This window comes from Argentina anserina, chromosome 2, assembly GCF_933775445.1.
Source record: "Argentina anserina chromosome 2, drPotAnse1.1, whole genome shotgun sequence".
NCBI lineage: Eukaryota > Viridiplantae > Streptophyta > Magnoliopsida > Rosales > Rosaceae > Argentina > Argentina anserina.
Window position 1 is genome coordinate 25,827,769 of NC_065873.1, and position 20,261 is coordinate 25,848,029.

At 36.7% G+C, this 20,261-nt stretch overlaps 2 protein-coding genes across 2 annotated transcripts; one reads left to right on the forward strand and one right to left on the reverse strand.

Annotated features, from left to right (window-relative positions):
• Nucleotides 1-4,937: 4,937 nt before the first annotated feature.
• LOC126784369 (probable xyloglucan glycosyltransferase 12) lies at nucleotides 4,938-8,875 on the forward strand. The gene is made up of 5 exons (XM_050509830.1): nucleotides 4,938-6,439; nucleotides 6,557-6,865; nucleotides 7,037-7,327; nucleotides 7,432-7,545; nucleotides 7,670-8,875. Exons 1-5 carry the CDS (start codon nucleotides 5,651-5,653, stop codon nucleotides 8,291-8,293), a joined length of 2,127 nt encoding a protein of 708 aa, XP_050365787.1. The 5' UTR covers nucleotides 4,938-5,650; the 3' UTR covers nucleotides 8,294-8,875.
• Nucleotides 8,876-9,582: 707 nt separating this feature from the next.
• On the reverse strand, nucleotides 9,583-13,362 carry LOC126784373 (transcription factor bHLH74). Its single transcript, XM_050509834.1, has 8 exons — nucleotides 11,437-13,362; nucleotides 11,072-11,305; nucleotides 10,922-10,987; nucleotides 10,773-10,841; nucleotides 10,503-10,574; nucleotides 10,242-10,385; nucleotides 10,075-10,156; nucleotides 9,583-9,989 (listed from the first exon to the last, which is right to left on the reverse strand). The coding sequence occupies exons 1-8, from the start codon at nucleotides 12,037-12,039 to the stop codon at nucleotides 9,964-9,966; spliced, it is 1,296 nt and encodes a 431-aa protein (XP_050365791.1). The 5' UTR covers nucleotides 12,040-13,362; the 3' UTR covers nucleotides 9,583-9,963.
• Between the last annotated feature and the right edge of the window lie 6,899 nt (nucleotides 13,363-20,261).

The window sequence follows — 20,261 nt, forward strand, 5'->3', positions numbered from 1 at the left end:
TTAATAGGATTTGGCTCTTGCTGTGATGATGGAGCATATACTTAGGTGTTGGATTTTTTGCAACTTTAGATGTTTGGGTTTAATAGGATTTGGTCAAAACAGATGAAGACATGATAATCATTATAAAGAGCATATACATTGAGAAATCGTATCTGATTTATGGGTTTCAATTAGATTTGCAGAACTAGAAATCAATATAAGTTATCTTCTTTCAATTAGATTGGCATAACCAAAACCCAAGTATATTAATCAAAAAGAAGGCAGTGAAATAGGAAAAACAATAGTACATATATATTTTAATTTTTGGACATAATCATATGCAGTCTGGTTTGACTCTTTTGTAAGAAGAGTTTGCAAATTTGGATTTGTATTTGTTTTTTGCAATTGTGTTTTTTTTATGAATTGTTTACCAACTCAGTCAATATTGGTAGGAAGACTTAGTGTGTTATTGCATTTTACTTTCTATTTGACTTGATTTTCTATCACCCAAACATGTACAGTTTGTGATAGGAAATTGCAAACTGTTCTATGAGGTTTAATGACTATTTATATTGAATAGTATTGACAAATTTTTAATCTATGAGTAGGTATTGAAAATTGTTTGTGATCCCACAACATACAGAGACCCATAACAAATTCTCTGCTTTTGAGTTTTATTTGCTCATGTTATTTAGATTGTTGCTCAGAAATAAGGTACACTGTTTGATCTCCATGTTCATGTGAACTCTAATGCATAACTCATAACCCATCTCCTATAAATTTAAGTATTAACTATAATTGCTCTTTGATAGCAATGTTAGGTGATAAAAAACTTTCGTTTCAGTGTGTACAACCACTCTCCTCACTTTCATTAAACAACTTTTAATAAGAATTACCAAACATGTACAGGAAAATGGGACAAGAAAATGATTAAGCTAGAATTAAATAAATATCTAATTACATTATTATATGAAAAATATCTTTATACTCTATATTTTATAAAGATGTATAAATCAGAATAATAATGTAAGAAAAATATTAGAAGTTAGTACTCCTTTTATCCTTTGTTCAATAACTTGATGCACTTTTAAAAAATGTAAGACATATGATGGTATCATTCTTATTTGTACATTAGGTTTTTTTTTTCAATGGACTCTTGGTCAATAATGCTAATACTTAATTTTTAGTCTATGCTAATACTTAATTTTTAGTCTATACTAATACTGATTTTTTATTTTCAATTTTGGTTGTTTCTTTCTATTTTTTCTTTGGTCTTAATGAAATCTCAGTTTTTTATCATACCATATCTTTGGGTCACAGGTATGGCTCCTAGAAAACAACAATCTGCAAGAATGAAATTCTTCCAAGAACATACTTTTACAAATGACCATGCTGTTGAACTAGAACTTGGAGAGACAATATACAATGCCGTTGTAACAGGTGTGATAAATAAACACAGAAATAACTACATTGCATTTTGTAACCATAAACATGATTACTTAATGTCTTCTATCAATTGCAGGGGGATAGAATTGAGGGCATCCTTGAAGAGCAGTACTGTCAAGCTATGTCTGCAAAAATAGAAGAAGGACAAATCTATGATATATACAAGTTTCATAGCAGGAAAAATTACGCACCAACGGGAGTCAAATTGCTCAATCATCAAGCACAACTGCTCTTCAATAGATACACCAATTTTGTGCCTATCAATGAGACAACTCATTCACCTCCAAGATATGGATTTCATCTTCTTCAATTTCATGAATTCATTGCCCAGCTTGACAAACAAAATGTTCTTGCACGTACTTTTTCAATATTTTTTTTTCAGTTTCTGCATTACTTTTTCTGTTAAAAATAAAAGGAATTATGTTGTCAAACTAATAATGCTTTCCTTTTGTAATATGAAAGATCTTTATGGTTGTATCAAAAGCGTATCACTGGATTATGAAGTTAATGTGAAATGGACAGAGAAAATGCAGACAGTGCGCAAAATAAAGATTGTAAACTTGAGGTAAGACATTAACAGACCCCAATACACAGACATATGTTATATATATAGCCAAGTCTGAAAAAAAATTTATATATATTAAATACAGGAGAGAAGTGCTCAAAGTGTCCCTTTGGGGTGATCCTGCAAAGAATTTTGATTGCAAAGCTATTCAGGAAATGCCACAACCAGTATTTGCTGTAATCACTAGCTTGAGAATAACAATGTATAAGAGTAAGGACCAATCCCAATAAAAAAAATTGCACTATTATAACAAAAAATTTCTCTTAACTCTTTAGTTTTCTAATTGGCAGATGAGCTGATTGCATCAGGTGGTGATCATACATGCATCATTTTGAATCCCGACATTGATGAGAAAGAAGAATACAAAGCAAAGTAGAGTTTCTCACGAGTTAATGCATTATACATTAATTCTCATATTTGAAAACATTGATGCCATAGCTTAGAAAATTATTGCAGGTTCTCTGAAGTCGAAGATAAAGTGGAGATAGTCAAACCAAATGTATCAGAGAAACCGAACGAAAACAACACCAAAACAGTGTCTCAACTATATGAATTAAATCTAGAGTCTTGCAAGGTATGTAACTAAATAATAAACTAATATTTTAATATAATTTTAACTGAATTGGAACCATACTTTAAATCAATAATCCTAACTTATAATATATCACTAATACAGGATGATGCAATCTATTGCAAAGCGTCAATTGTTGGATTTCTAATTCAAAATGGTTGGTGGTACAAAGGTTGTACATCGCCAAACTGTTTCAAAATTCTCAAGAAAAATGACAATAATGAATTGGCTTGCATTGAGCATGACACTGACACTGGAGATAAATATCTACCTTGGTAAGGTTACACTTAATTTTAGTTGCACATTTCATTCTTATATTGAATTCATTTGTTTATAAACTGTTAATTAAATCTCATTATTAGTAACCAATCTCATTTTAAATTCATACTGTATCTTTAAAATTTGTTAAAGCTTTACTAATATCTACCATTTTTTAAATAAAAAACATTAAAAAACCATGTGTGTTTTCTATTATTACAGTAAGCAGTATATACAAGTTCAAATCACTATGTATATCAAATTATCCATATATTGCTTCCTCATCTCAATTTTATTTCACATTTATCAAACAGTTACCGAGTATCCATGATGATTGATGATGGTAGTGATGAAACAACTATTACATTAATGGGGAAGCAAGCAGAACAACTCTTTGGTTGCACCTGTGAAGAATTGGTGAACAAATTATCACCTGAGGCACAACAAACTTTACCAAAAGCAATTGAGGACACCATTGGTCAAGAACATGTATTTGAAATAAAAATCAATAGATTTGGTGACCCGACTGTGAAACGCATCCTCTCAAAAGAACAAATTTCAAAATCAAAAGGAGAACAATGTCCAATCATGGCAACACCAGAGAAGATGAATGAGAGGAAAAGAGTAATGGATGCAAGTGCAACAACATTATTCACCTCACAACCAATGAAAAAACTTGAAAGGTAAATGCACTTCTTATTAATATATTTATCGTTCTTAGAAGCTCATATTGTCTACCACTCACATACTTAGATATACATTTTGATTTCTTTTTACACTACAGTCATTTTGTCTCATATCTATGTAACATGCAAGTGAATGAAGGAACTTCATCTTTAACAAGCAAAAACCAGAACCAAAAGAAAAAGAACCAAATGTGAATATACCTATCTAACTTATGTAGGTCCACATTTCACTGCATTTTTGTTTGCTAGCAGTGAATATGCTAATGTGAGCAATGTTTTGTATAATCGCCACCTTTATGGACCTCTGTTTTGTAAAATTAAAACTAAGGCGATTGGAGCATTTCTTATTTTGAACAGAATAGCTCCATGTATGTATATTTGTATAATATAGTTGAATGTTATGTATTTCCCCTGTGATCTCCAACCACAAATACCGCGGCAAAGCGCGGGCATATAACTAGTATTAAATACTATTGACCTACTATTACCATGTTAATATAAAATAATAAAATATTATCTTAAATATCTAAATAATGAAGATACACCAAACATGACATTCTTTGTTGATGCCACTTTAAATTTCATTTAACATATAATAGGAATTAAAATGTAATCACAAAGAGAACTCGGCCACCTTAAATAGTATACTCGCCATCTAATTGATGTGAGTGAGTGCCCATTTATCTAATTATGTTAGTAATAGCCGATTATTTAGCTGATTATGTCCATTTTTATCTCGGTCTGGCTGTTTAATTTCATTACATTCCACTAATCATTTCTAATGTTTTATTTACAATCAGCTGGATATAAGATTTTGAATTCATTTGATTCTTGTTTCTTTCTTGTTGATTTGAAATAAAACACATCTTAATTGTAATGTACTCATGAAACAATGAATAATTGATAAGTCATTTAAATGTGGGGACGTAGTCAAAATCTGAACTCATAGCGCTTTATTTTCCCTTTTTTGTTCTTGACCAAGTAAATTATTAATATCTAGTGAATTGAAATAATTTGAAAAATACAAGTGCAGAAAGTGAAAATAAATAATAAAAACAAGACCCAAAACACCTTTCGTTTCACTTTTTGTCGCGTCAAGACGCATTTGGTGGTTGTTAGATCGTCACCATTGACCTCCCTTTTGAACCAATATTCTTATTTTTATTCTTATTGAAAAAGAATGAAACAGTTTTTTTTTTTTAAAGAGGAAGAAGAAATGGTAAAAAGTCCTTTCCTTGTCCAATTATGAGGTTTGAATTGATTTCACACACGCGGTCACGCGGAGCAGCCCACCCAGACCCAGATGGATTTTGAACGACGACGGAAGCTTCCGGTTTCCACCACGCGCAAAATCCATGTAAATTTCTCGCACCCTGTTGTAAAATCTTCATTGTTACCCACAGAGAGGTAAAATCAAAATGCTTCTTTTGTACTTGGGAAGAAAATGTAAAAGGGTACAGCTGAGCTAGGGCTTACGTTTATTGGTTGTTGCTGGATTTATTGTGTTTTCAAACGAGTAGGTGAAATGATCTTAATTGGGTTTTTAATGGAAACCCAATATCCGCGCCTAATCTGCGATCCTGTGTTGTAAATACCGGTGGTGTTTTCATGGTAAAAAAATAAATATATCAAATTCAGAAGCTGCTGTGTTTAAATTCCGAATCAAAAACCGAAGACGTGTTGAGCTGTTACCATCTCTTTCACCAAATCATCATTCGTTTTTTCTTTCTTTTGTTTGTTAGGCATCCGGGTGTGATCAGGTAATAGAAGTAGTGAAACTCGATAATTTTTTTTGGGTTTTGTGTGACATTGTTCGTCTTCTTCTTTGTTATTGCTTCCTTTGGGGCCTCATTTGCAAGCTGTAATCGAATGGTGTAGCACATTAGGCCTCAGCTTCCAACACAAAGTCATAACCCTTCTTCTTCTTCTTCTTCTTCTTCTTCTTTGTTTCTCTCTCTTAGACTCTTGTCTCGAATATCTCACCACGCGTCCATTTTCTCTCTCTCTGACAATGAGATCAAAGTGTTAGCTTCTTCTCTCTCTTTCTCTCTTGTTCCTTTGTTGTTGTTGTTGTTGTTTCATTTCTCAAACAAACACAAAACAATACAACACCCTGATTGGCTTCCCCCGAGATCCGAGCCGGGAATGGCGCCGTTCTGGTGGTCGAAGGAGGAGAGCCACCGTGGCACGCCGGTGGTGGTGAAGATGGAGAATCCCAACTGGTCCATGGTCGAGCTGGAGGGCCCCACCGACGAGGATTTCCTATTGTCGGAGTCGTCTCCCGGCCGGGGCCGAGACAAAGGCCGCGGCAAGAACGCCAAGCAATTCACGTGGGTCCTCCTCCTCAGGGCCCACCGCGCCGCCGGCTGCCTCACCTCCCTCGGCTCCGCAATGCTCGGCCTCGCCTCCGCCATTCGCCGCCGCGTCGCCTCCGGACGTACCGACACTGACCCTGACGAAGACACCGACAGCGGGACACGTGGCGGCGGAGGAAGAGGGCACGAGAACCCGGCAGTGAAGTCGAGATTCTATCTCTGCATCAAGCTGTTCCTGTTCTTCTCGTTAGTTCTGCTTGGGTTTGAGGTGGCGGCGTATTTTAAGGGGTGGCACTTGGGGGCTCCACACTTGCAGCTTCAGTACTTGTGGGAGATGGAGTTTGATGGAGTGAAGGGTGCTTTCGATTGGGTCTATTCCAAGTGGGTTTTGATTCGGGTCGACTATTTGGCTCCGCCCCTTCAGTTTCTGGCCAATGCTTGTATTGTGCTGTTCATGGTTCAGAGCTTGGATAGGCTGATTCTGTGTTTGGGGTGTTTCTGGATCCGGTTCAAGAAGATTAAGCCGGTGCCGAAAGGCGGGCCTTTGGATCTTGAATCATCAGACAATGGCTACTTCCCTATGGTCCTTGTTCAGATCCCCATGTGCAATGAGAAAGAGGTAATTTTGGAGCTGAGTTCAATTTGGTGTTGCTTTTTTTAGTGTGTTCACCGTAGAGAGTTGGTTTTTAACTGAATGTGTGTGTGTGTGTGTGTGTGTGTGTGTTTGGAATTTCAGGTTTATCAGCAGTCAATTGGTGCTGTGTGTAATTTAGATTGGCCGAAGTCGAAGTTGTTGGTTCAAGTTCTTGATGATTCGGATGACCCGACTACGCAGTTTATGATCAAGGAGGAGGTCCAAAAATGGCAGAAGGAGGGGGCCAACATTTTGTATCGGCATAGAGTGATTAGAGATGGATACAAGGCTGGAAATCTCAAGTCTGCAATGAATTGTAGCTATGTGAAAGACTATGAGTTTGTTGCGATTTTTGACGCCGATTTTCAGCCTGCTCCGGATTTCCTCAAGAGAACAGTCCCTCACTTCCAGGTACTAAATTGCCATTGCTACTGATACTAGTCTCTGCTGTGGTATAATCTATATACATTTATCTTGAAGACCAACACTGGTTTTAATCTATATACATTTGTAAAAATAACAATAATGATCACATGACTAGGGAGAGGTGATTAAGGTTGTAACTTTTGGTGACACTTGCAGGACAATGATGAACTTGCGCTGGTGCAAGCTAGGTGGTCCTTTGTAAACAGGGATGAAAACTTACTCACAAGGTTGCAGAACATTAATTTGACATTCCACTTTGAGGTCGAACAGCAAGTAAATAGTGTGTTCATTAATTTCTTTGGGTTTAACGGGACAGCTGGGGTGTGGAGGATAAAGGCTCTTGAGGACTCTGGTGGGTGGTTGGAGAGGACCACTGTTGAGGACATGGATATTGCTGTCCGTGCTCATCTTCATGGCTGGAAATTCATCTTCCTTAATGATGTTGAGGTAAATATTCTTTGAAGTCATCTGTGGTCGAAGTAAAAAAGTCTGCAGTACTTTGTTGTAGTTGTGAACTAATGGTTATTGCTTCTTTTCTATATGTGCCTCAGTGCCAGTGTGAAGTACCTGAATCTTATGAAGCTTATCGGAAGCAACAACACAGATGGCACTCAGGACCTATGCAGTTGTTTCGCCTATGTTTACCCGATATCATCAAATCCAAGGTACATACTTTCTGCACTACTTGTTTTCTATTTGTTGAAATTGGCTGAGTTTCACCTTGTTTAATGATTTATGGTGGATTATAGTTCACTAAAACATTCCCATGTATTTGTCTGTAACATACAGATCGGCATTTGGAAGAAATTCAATTTGATATTCCTCTTCTTTCTGCTCCGAAAGTTGATATTGCCCTTCTATTCGTTCACTCTATTTTGCATAATTCTCCCCATGACAATGTTCATCCCCGAAGCTGAGCTCCCAGCATGGGTTGTGTGCTACATCCCTGCAACTATGTCATTCCTCAATATCCTCCCGGCCCCGAAAGCCTTCCCTTTCATTGTTCCATACCTTCTCTTTGAAAACACCATGTCAGTGACCAAGTTCAATGCTATGATATCCGGCCTATTTCAGCTTGGGAGTGCATATGAGTGGGTGGTCACCAAGAAGTCTGGGCGTTCCTCTGAGGGTGATCTCGTCTCTTTAGTCGAGAAAGAGCCAAAGCATCACAGGGGGGTATCCGTTCCAGACCTTGCCGAAATGAAAGAAGAAATTCGACAGCAGGAGCAAAAAGCTAAGAAAAAGAAGCATAACAGAATATACACAAAGGAGCTGGCATTGGCTTTCCTTCTTCTAACGGCTTCAGCTCGAAGCCTGCTGTCTGCTCAAGGCATCCATTTCTACTTCCTGTTGTTTCAGGGAATATCGTTCCTGCTGGTTGGCTTAGATTTAATTGGCGAGCAGGTTGAGTGAGTGAAGACTAGAAGAAAGTGCATAGTAAAGTCTTTGTAGAGATGTGTGGATATTGATCTAAACACTGTTACCACAGGCAAGAAGGATGAACAACCACGAATATTTAAGCAGCAGGAACTCGAAAAAGAACAGAGCACGGGGGAGAAGATTGTAGAGGGGAGAACGAATCTCCAGGGCTCCCCATTAGATTCAACCCAAAAGAAACAAAATACCTGTGCTAATTGGAAAAAAAGGTTGTCATCTTGGAGAAGTATAGGGTACGATGTAGGGGATGCGGTTCAATCTTTTTTTGATGTTGTCTTAAATTCTTTTGCTTGTAGCAATTCTTTTGTAAGAAAATTTGTCCTTCAAATTCTATAAACACAATTTGTTAATCTTTTTGAGGCAGTCATGTAATGATGCTTTTACAAGGATGCCCTAAAGCTCTCTACCATCTTCACATTTCAACAACTGCTTTCAGAGATCAAAGTTCATACTAACCCAAACTGGTTACACAACCAAAGATGAATAGATGATCCGATGTTCTTTTTCCTATGATAAAACATCTAATTATTGAATGGAAAGTTGATGACCTGATGTATACTTTGATTGTTCTCTTTGTTCTCATTCTACAGAAGGTTACAAATAGATTTCTAAACTGATGTAGGATCTTTCTTCTCGTGAAAAAAAAAAAGGATCTGTCTTTATTATCTATCCATCTGGGATTGAGCTGGAGAAAATGAATCCAAAAGATATATATAGAGAAGCCTAATTTGGGGGATAACTGGTTAACATGGAAACTTGTGGATCAAACTCAATCTTGATACACAAAATGATAAATCTTCAACATTCGAATAATAATCTTCAACGTTCTTACCACATGAGAGCTGAGATGATTGCTGCTTCAGTAACTACTTAGAGGACACCATAATATAGCGCAGAATTTGTATCCTTTCTATCTTTTCTGACTGCAGAGAAGAACACTGTAGGTTTCAACTAAAGAAGATGGTTTTGCTTATTATGATACAAGTCTTTTCTATTCTGTGTAATCGCCTTGTATTCATCTACTAAGGCGGTTGAGTTTGGACAGCAAAAAGAAGAGGCCAAATTGCACGTCAATTTTCTTTTGAAGCTCTGTTCTTATTTATGGAAACCTACTAATTTCTCATATAATGCAAAAATACAAATCTGCCAGTGCATTTAACTTCAAACTTCTGTGATACTAAAGATTTTTTTTAACCAAATCGACAAGTTTTTATAAAGAAAAAAAGAATCAGCAATGGAGAAAAACAAATCATAATCTATCGTAATAGTATGGAGAAATTTCTTACATGAATATCAAATCAATATGTTCACTCCATCTATTGGCTTATCATGGTTCACTCTACAAAAACAATTCTCCCAAAGTTTCCCCCAAAAGCTCTCATGCATAGTCCAAATCTACAACACCAACAACAAAACAATCGTCTTCTTCACCGACCAAACACTTGCTTTCTTGCCTGATTATACACAGTGCAGGATATAACAAGTCACCTTCTTCTGCTAAAATTTCGAAGAACAAACAATTAGGAACTGAGACCCTATACAACTGAAGAAACATCCCTTTCTTTTCTCTAACTGAGTCAAATACAGTTAATGAAAATTCAAATCCTTGCTGGGAGGGAGTACACCCCCAATATCTGCTCCAGAGATTATAACGCCGGTTTCAAGAGACTTGCTGCAGATGAAAAGGATCTCAATGTTAGAAGAATCCCTTACACAACTCTAAAGTGGTTGCAAACATGAGATTTGTTGCCGCTTACTAGTTTGTCCCAAGCTATCAATATTCGAACTCGAATCAAAACCCATATGGAAAAGACCTTGGAGCTCATTGTCCATTACTGTCTGCAACATTTACATACCTCAGATTAATGTTCTCGACGAGGAAAAGTTTGAATGAAGCATTAATTTGGGAAGAATCTTAAATTACCTGAGGCAACGAAGGAAATTGTTGAGCTGTATTTGGCATAGTCGGCAAAGTTCCCTGGAAAATTCCGTGAGGGTATGGGTGAGGAGAGTTCATACCAGCACTAAACCCAAAAATAGCTCCACCGCCGTTCCTTGAATTCATAATCTACACAGAAGGCAAAATCAAGGTGAGTACTTTATTTGGTGAATAACCAAGATGAGTTCAGTTAATGGTAATGAAGAATGATCTAATCAATTCAATTAAGCACAATGTCAAACTTACATCTTTCGATAGAATCCGTTCTATATCAATGTTCACTTCTGGATTTACTGTTGCGAGTTTCATTGACAAAAACTGAAACATAGATTAAAAGCAAACTATCACTAAATCATAGAACATCAGAAGCTAAAAAGCATGCACTTGGTCTAAATTCAGTTTTACTTATTCCACATATTTAACAGAATTTGCTATGAGTCCGTACAAACTTGCAGGAATATATTCCATTACAAAACATAAAACCAATTCCTTATCTGAGTCTGAAGAACGGCATACCTCAACTTGCTGTTGTAGAGATTGCACATAGTTGATGATCTCATCAAGCATTACAGCCTTCCCAGTAATCTAAACCAATACTATATCCATAAGCATCTTCTACCAATTAAAATGATCCCACAGAACATTCACTATCAAAATGTTTATACCTTATTGCATCCTGGGACAAGTTCTTGAAGCAATCTCATCCTCTCACTTATCTTTTCTCTTCTTACCTGGACGCAGAAACGTTTATTCCCTCTACAAATTAACAAATATTAAAATTGCTTGAATTATAAGACATAGTAAGGAGAACATACCCTTTCTGCAAGGCTATGACTATTTGTTGCCTGGCCCCTTCGAGCTCTTACATGAATGTAACTATCTTTTCCAGCATCTCCACTTTGAGAAGTGTCTTTAGTCTGTTTGCCCGCCTGCTTGCCACGCAAATTTGCAGCTGTGTTTTCTTCAAGTTTGGTTTTCTTCTCATCTTGTTCTTTCAGATAATCAGAGCTCTCCCCAGACATATCCTTATTACTTTCCCCTTCAGCATTCTATATACAGAGATAAAATAAATTCAACGCAATAAACATCAATGTATCACTTTCCTAAAGAGAAACAGAACCAACCATATCCTACAGTCCAAACTAGAAGTCTGACATTAACACAGAATAGCTCAATTTACCTTAATTGGACTGGATTCAGGAACTCGCTTCCTTCGCTTGCCATTAGGTGAAGATCCTAAAACACCCTCTTCCGAAATCTGGCGATCATCATTCGATTGAGCACCCATTGTTGAAGTCCTATCAATGCCCCCATCCCTGTTTGGGTTATAGTTTGCAACACACCCAGGGTTAGAAATGCCAGCACACTCAGGCAGGCCAAAAGAACCCACCATTTCTGAGAAGCTCCCACTTCCGAAACATGGAAGCTTTGGAACCATCTCAACATAACTCGAATCAGATGGATATTGAACAAGGTGGGATGTGCTACTCATCCCCTGAGTTTCCATGGCTATAGGAGGGTAACGAGGATTGGTAAAATCACTCTGAGAAGCAACTGAGGAACCTCCAAAGTTATCACTTTGGCTCAATGAGACAAGTGGATCCCAACCAGAACCAAAGAAATGGTCAGGTGCATTTGAAGGCTTAAACATTGAACCTGAACTCATTGTCATTCTTGAAACCTTATCAGGCAGTGGATTGGTGCTCATCCCTGAAGAGGGACAATTCAGACTACCCTCATTCCTATGTTGGAACTCCATATCCTCATTTTCATTACTACCCATTTTGGAAATTCAATAGCTTAAATCTCCCAAGCTCTGGAGTTCAGCTACTCAAAGACTCAAGACTTGAAATAAAGAGCAGGACTTTAACTAGAAAATGGAAGTTAAGAAATAAATGAAGGTAAAGGCAAAAGCTTGTGGCTTTGACCAAAATTGACTGGTGATATCTTGCAGACTCAACAAGGAACAAGCAACCTCTGCAGCTTTATAGACCTGAGAGGGTGTTAAAGCAAGAGATGCCTCTGGTTGCAGCATCCCATGGACACAAAGCTAAAGGATAGATACTGTGCACAAGGCATAAAATCTGATATGGCACCAGCTACACTGAACTCTCTTCCTCTCAAAAAAAAAAAAAAACCCTAGGATCAAGCTTAACTCAAATGCAGTGAAGAAAAAAGAAAAAGGAAAATGCTACCCACAGACAAGAAAAGTGAACCTTTCAGAGCATAAAGTAGACATGGACAAACACAATGACATTAGCTAAGTAACAGCTCACCAGAGACTATGAAAACAAAAGAAAGCAGATTCCCTTTTACTCTTTAAACAAGAGAGAGAGAGAGAGAGAGAGAGAGAGAGAGAGAGGAGAGCTAAGTTTACACATCCACAACTCAATCAAACATCAATCTGATTGACGGAAAGGGCCAAAGGGGTTTGAATTGAATCTCTTCAACTATGACCACAATTGGGGAGAATCACTCCCAGCTGCAAGCAATCAATACTACAATGAAAATGGGGGGATGGGGTTTCCAACTAAGTGCAAGTCTTGAATCAAAACCCAATAAACACCCAGAAACAAGAAAAAAGGAAAGTTACAGAGAACCTTTAGAAATATGCTCGGATTGGTTGTCCAGGAAAGACTCAAAGGCATCAAATTCTACTAGAATTGTGCAACAAATGAAAATGGGACAGGGTTTTAGTACAGTCCCCCTACTTGGGCATTTGATTATAACATGAAAAGAACCAAATGCTTGCTTGGATAAAAATGCCAGAGGAAAAGCCCAATTTCACCAATTAGGCATTTTTGCTGTTTTGCTTAAACAACACAGAAAGCATCAAAATTTGCAAGTTTTATAGATCACAGACAATGTAGGGGAGATATAGAGAGCTAGAAAGAGACATGGAAGGAGTGAGACTTTGCTTACCTGCCCAAGTTATCAGATGACATGGTAATGATTTTAAAACAGAGAGAAAGAGAAGACTAACTACTGCCAACTGCTCTTGTTGGGAAAAATTATTACACAACCTAATAATAATCTCTCTTTCCCCTTCCACAGCTTTACCCTCTTTTCCCCTTTGAACTTTCTTTCACAACAATTTTTGAAGTTATTATATGATCCATTCTGTCATTCAAAATTGGATATGTGCTTCTCTTCAAGACCAAGCTTGCTTGCTTCCATATTTGACATAGCTTTCTTTGTTTGTTTGTTTTTTTTTTTTTTACTGACACACTCGCCAACTATTCTAACAGACCTCTCTTTGCTGTTACACACTCATTTTTCTCAGTGCCAACTAACCCCCTCTCCCTTTCATTTCTTTTAAGAAAAAACTCATTATGCTCCTAACCTCCATCATCCCCCTCTGCACATTGCCCCCCTCCCCCATCTCCACCCTTGATCTCCACTCAAGAGCCCCCCACATGACATGTGTATGCATCTCTGAGGGGGTGCAGGAGGGTAATGTGTGCCTGCAGAGCAGGGAGGAGTAGGGTTGGTTCTATTTAACTGATTTAAGGTAATAGAATAGTAATGGGGTAGTACCTGGAGTCTTTTTCTTTTTACTTTGGAGAGGAACACAAGGAATAATGGAATCTAATCATCAATTTACCTCCTTGTCCTGGTACGGGTTTTCCAGCTCGAAGCCAACCAACCCGGTCAAACCAAATTATCTGGTCAACTCTCTCTGGCCTGGTTGTGATCTTGCTGGCTCTGTGACCATTTAACCTATAATTATTCCGATAATATCGGGCTAATTTCTTCCCCCGGTGGTCGTGATCCGGTGGGACGCACGTAAATCTAGAAATGAGTCGTCGAGTAATGTTTAACAAGTAATATGGACTGTGATTTTAGGGTTTTCTAAGAAAGGAGGGACCTCAATAAGCAAATTAAAATTGGGAAATACAATGAGAGGGATGGTATACCTAACTGATCTATGTGGGAACTCACACTGAAGCACACCTTTCAGTTCCTTGTCAAGGTGGGGTTTGGTAGAATAGCAAGATCTTGTTCTTCATTATCATTTTTCTTCTTTTCATAAGGAGATTTGGTTGATATATGAAGTGATTAGTTACACTCAAAATTGACTTGTGAGTTCAAGCAAGCAAGTAAAGAGGCAGAATCAATTCTTGGGTATATTGAAGGGGTTTGAATCCGTCTAATGTTCGCTCGCTAATTAAGTTATACCTAAAAGTCCAAAATTTTCAATATTTTACTTAATTTAATGATGAATGCACTAAAAATAGAGACAATGAGTATAGCGCGTCGGATTAAATGTATACTAGTGGGTAGTGCCACTAATTTTAGTTAAGGCCATACAAACTCAGATGTACTTAATTTTACGACAATCTAAATGATTTAGTTCACGATCTCTCTTCTACGTGTGTTTAGGCAATGAAAGATTTTAGGCAAGTTCTTCTTGAAAATTCTTTGAATCCCGAAACCCCACAAATATTATGATCACAATAATTCAAGTGGAGTTGTCACATTCATATGCAAGAACAGATGGGGATTACAATATCTGATTCCGATTAGAACACATACATTGTATTAGATTATTCATTATTGTACACAGATTCATTCAAGCTATGAGCAAACCAGGGACACTCATAAAATTCGACCAAACTCGACCAATGTTGCATGTGTTGAACATCAGTGATGCAAACAGCAGCAGATATTTGCTTACATGATAATAAAATGATAGTAATTAGTAATTACATGATGTTTAAGCTACAGCGCCAGAACCAAAAGAGAGAGACTTGATCACGCCTGAGGGCATGCATTGAGGTTCAGGAGGGCATTTGTTCTTAAAACTAATCCAGATGGTCCACAATCCACAGATATGTGGTCCAAATCTGATGAGCAATGATGGGATTGATACCTAAGAGTAAGAGAAGACGAATCTCACAAGATTTAGCCCCCAATTATATAATTAACAACTCTCTAAACCCCCAAATTATCTGCATATAAATATTACTAATCTTTGCTTTACTTAGTTCACAACCCATGCTTCTTCTCTTTTTGGCCTCAAAGATTTATACTTTCAAAAAAAAGCTCTTCCCTTCTTTACAAAAAAGTTGCCTTGCCCTTCCTTTTCTTCTAGTTTTTACAGAAGCAAAACCAGAAGGCACTTCATTAATTCATTCTTCTTCCATACATGAGATGATGAGAACCCAAAAACACCAGCTTCTGCATTATTATCATATTAGAACACAGTACAAGTACAATTCATTATGTAGAACACATTAAACAAATTAGGGAAGCAGCATTATGAGTACAAATAATTAGCTCATTTTTTTCTTTGAAACATATATTAGAAGCAAAGCATGCGCAAAAGAGCTGAAGAGAGGTAATGATCATCCTGATTTAGATATGATGCAACTCATCGAAACCCATGACGACGGACCCTAACAATCATTTTGGTTAATTATCTAGCTAAAGATAGGTCGTTTCTCTCTATCTCTCATTTCTTTAAGCTGAATAGAGAAAAGAAAATCCAGGAGCAGAAAAGGATCTTAGGTTTGTGTATTTATAATAATGATGACTAGTTAGAAACTAAGATGAGAATATATTACAGGTCCGTACATAAGCTATAGATGATCAGATTTTATTCTTGCCTAAATGAAAATAGTGACCTCTAGATAGAGGTTTATCAAAATTCAAAATCACAGGCTCACAGCATAGTCCATAGAAACATGATTCATATTATGGATCTATCAGTAGAGCCTTGTACGTCTAGACATCTTCAATCTCATTCCCAAAGTGTCATAATTCAATCCACCACAAGTAACACAGACAACTATCTTTTTTTGCTTGTCGAATTGCTAGATATGCCCTAATTGTTGAGAATATACATTTACACTGGAAATTGAAATCTAGCTTGTGAGTTTATAAGAATTTGGGTCATCAATTGCTAATTGGTTTTGGATATGAATCACATATCACTTTATCATAGTATTAGAGCGGGTTACCCACATTCACGTGTGAAGTGCAAATAATCACACAGACTCCACGACACAAAAAAATGTTGTATGCGTGTAGATGTGTGTTGAGAATATACATCACATATTGAGAATTATGACCTAGCCTATGGGTTTATAAAGGTTTGAATCACTCAATCCATTACCAATTGATTTTGGATGTGAACTCCAAATTACTTTATTACTAGCTACTAAGGGTCTTTTCTTTTATGAACTTCAAATGAATGACCACTATGTTGAAGATTTTCCATGGCATCCGATACTTTTTGGATGACTGGTTCATTGTTGATTGTCCTCAACATCAAATTTAAGCATAATAGAAGGACATTATGCATGAAAAGCCAGGCGCAACCAAGGGCGGATCCAGCCCATGCAAGATTTTTCATCCCAAATTGTTTACTACATGTATATTAGTGTTAGTCAAAAAAATTATTTATATATGTATAGAATTGGATTTTTAATATGCATTTCTCCTACATGACCTTATTCTTCTTCTTAAATTATTGAATTTTTTTAAGTATAACTCTTATAATATTCTTGTTAGTTGTTACTCTATATATTAAATTTGAAATTGCAAGTATAAAATCGTACGTTTCAATCTATTCATTTTGCGAACAATATTTGTTGGAGTATTTTAATTTGTCATTGATTTAAAGAATATTGTTCTACATTCATTTACACTTATTTTCACTTTTAAATACTCACCGATGTCTACAGTTTGCATGATTATATATTTGTATTGGCAAAAATTTTTTTTGCCTTTGACCAACTTCAAGCCCACCCAACGTTCGGATCCTAAATCCGCCCCTGGACGCAACCCACCAGTATTAGCCAAGATTTCTACTTATCCATAAGAGCAGCCTAAACATCCAAAGCACTCCCCACGAAAAGCCAAAGATTCATGTGACAAACTGAATCAATTCTGCAACAAAAGAACTAGTTATGCTTTATAACCAGGTGACAAAGCATATTCTAAAATGGGCCAATATCCGAATAAACGTGATGGTTCTGTTGGGTCTGTTGCCTTCCATAACACTGGAGGTTGATGTTCAATGGACTTCCAATATCAGACCCAAATAAGAAAAACATATTAGTGAGGAATACTGCCCATTAAAGTGGGCTGTGGCACATTCTCAGGGGACTATGACATCAACTTGGGCTTGTGATATGAATACCAATAGACCATGGATTAAACTTGGAGACGAAAAGGAATATGATGTAAAAGATAAGAACAGAACAAACTGGTAAGATAAAGGTTTAGCAGAATATCAGATGATGGATATGTGAGAGCAAAAGGCTTGTTTGGTGAACAAGTAAAAAGTCCATGCAGGCTTTCAGTAACTCAGAGACAGAAAAGAGAAGGCCAAGGGACAAAACAAATTCAATCAAACATACCATAAGGTAAGTGATTGTGTAGATATTTTTTGACAGTGACAATAGCAACCATTAAATTTCTTGGGTCCCTGTGAACCAGCATTGTACCTGTCTGCTTCTCTATATGAATGGTCTGACTTTAAAACACAGGATCCCTATAAACTTGCCAATTGATTTCTCTGTGTCAGTCTAGCTTGAAAGATAATATATATATATATATATATATTTTAAAGGAAAAAGTGGTAGCCTCTTTTGGATACTGGTACAACTTGATGAATTACTATTAGAAGCTAAACAAAATTATAAATAAAAGGAAAAGCCAGATGGCTCAAGGAGGTAAAATTACAGTAATGTGGTTTTGTGGTTAGTGACATTTATGAAATTTGATGGGTATGTTTCAAAAGCCTGGGAGGCTCTGTAACAGTTGGGGCCAAGATGAAGATAAGGCTGAAGCATTCATCTGCTCTCTTAAATTTGATTCACAGAAAGTAAAGAGAACTGAGTTTGAAATCCTCAATTCCACAGCAACATTACAGCCAAGTAAAAGAGTTTCATATCCAAAAGCGCAGGACTAAGGGAGGGTCACATGAGGTGCAAATTTGATAGAGACAAACAAATCATAGAGGGAAGAGTGTGGTCCAAATCAAAATTGAGGGTGGTTTAATATTTTTTCCCTCTTTTGTAGGTCTCCTTGGGAGAAACAGGAGTCCTGCATAGGGAGCAATGGGAGTGAGTATTGGCTATTTTTATCCCATGTCAATTATTTGAGCAAAGCTAGTTTTAACATTAAGAGGGGTCCTTTCTTTCCTTCAGTGTGTACCCAATGTGTCTTATTAGATGAATAATCACGGCACCTGAGATGGGTCACCATCTCATTGAGCTGTAAAACCTGAATAATATGCAGTTTGATACCATTCACAGCAACTCTTTCACCAGCTAAAGGATTTTGGGACCATTTTCTTGGTTCTATTTGCTTTGGTTATTAGATGATGAATAACAAACCTTTCCAAAAGCTACAAGTTGGGGATCTCACCCACCCTTGTCTTGGATTTCATCTCTGTGTTTATACTTTAGATATATAACTATACCAGTTTCAATTCTGAAAAGCAAAAACAACAAGAACAATTACTGGATACAAATTAAGGCCAACTTAACTTGTCTAGCAAGTAAGTTTTGTGATCAATTAAATTTGCTAGCAAGTGTGCTGGAAAATTAGTACTGCGTTTTTGAGTTTCACCAAGTCCAGCTGTTAGAAACTTGAATGCTCAATGCTGAGGAATAAATGTCTTTCTACCAAGTTGCAATGACAGGTATGAGGAAAGTTAGAAGGGATAGGGTGATTATTGATAAGCTTGCTATGTGGTTTTGCAGTACTAGTGTACTATAGGTTGAATTTCTTCAGTCTGTCCCTTTCACTGGTTGCATCCTAGAACAATTTTTTTTTTACGGGAATGAAATGAATTCATTAGGCATCAATCTAATACGAGCAACAAGGCTCTACGATCACAAGGATCATGCAAAGGGTCCCTTAGGAGGCACTATCTACTAGACAGAATAAAACGAAACTAAACGAAATACATGGTCGAGACCTGTTACTCATTCGAAGGGAGGAATATTATTAGAGAAAAATAAAACTAGGGAGTAACATAAAATAAAATCAACAAGCCCACAAAAACAACAAAACCCAGCCTTGTTCCCAACTTAACTTCTCTGAACACAATCTCGTCGCCGCACCACTGCCGCACCGGTCCAAGACTCCAACTGACCAGAAGAAGCTGCCCATTCAAGAGATCAAGACGCATGCACTGCCGACCCTGGGGCAAGGCAGAGTAGGCACCAGTCTAGGGCCTCAATTTTTGGGGGCCTCAATAAAAAAATTGTATTTAAAGAAAAATCAAGAAGAAAATTCTTCTTAATTATATATGAGTGCAATATTCTTCTTAATTATATATGAGTGAAAATTGTATGTATATACAGTCTCTATTTAGAGTGACGCTTCATTCTGAAATTTCAGAGTGAAGTTCCAATTTTGGCACACTTTTCGGTCAAATTTTTTCACCATAAGCGATTCAATATTTAGGTATGCTATTCAAGATCATCTCTACAAAATTTCATCTAATTCGAATATCGTTAATGTATTGAAATTAGATTAAATCAATGAATGAATTAAAACTGTTCAACGTGAACCGTTCGTGTAAATATCAATTTTGAAAGCTCAAACCATTGTCAAATTGGATGAAACTTTGTAGAGATGATCTTGAATAACATACCTAAATATTGAATCTCTTATGGTGAAAAAATTTGACCGAAAAGTGTGCCAAAATTGGAACTTCACTCTGTAATTTCAGAGTGAAGCTTCACTCTTGATAAAGACGGTATATATATATATATATATATATTACTTATTACAATGCATGAGTTATCCAATATTCATTGATAATATCACTCTATTTCTTATTACAATTTTTTCCTTTAATCAAATTAAGGCATAAAAACATTCTCAATTCATGTTTTTTTTTTCTCAATCCAATGCATAAGACGTAAGATTTTTGAACCTTTTTATTTTGTATTTTTGATTTTTTCCCTTTTTTTTCAGTTGAGATAAAAAATTATTATCGTAATTAATTGAAAACGTAGGACTTCTGAGCCATTTATATGT

Coding starts and splice junctions, on each gene's coding strand:
- LOC126784369 (XM_050509830.1), top strand. CDS start 5,651: ATGGCGCCGTTCTGGTGGTCGAAGGAGGAGAGCCACCGTGGCACGCCG. Junction 6,440..6,556: donor CCATGTGCAATGAGAAAGAG/GTAATTTTGGAG, acceptor TTGGAATTTCAG/GTTTATCAGCAGTCAATTGG. Junction 7,546..7,669: donor CCGATATCATCAAATCCAAG/GTACATACTTTC, acceptor TGTAACATACAG/ATCGGCATTTGGAAGAAATT.
- LOC126784373 (XM_050509834.1), bottom strand. CDS start 12,039: ATGGGTAGTAATGAAAATGAGGATATGGAGTTCCAACATAGGAATGAG. Junction 10,575..10,772: donor CTCTACAACAGCAAGTTGAG/GTATGCCGTTCT, acceptor TCTATGTTTCAG/TTTTTGTCAATGAAACTCGC. Junction 9,990..10,074: donor TGATAGCTTGGGACAAACTA/GTAAGCGGCAAC, acceptor TTTCATCTGCAG/CAAGTCTCTTGAAACCGGCG.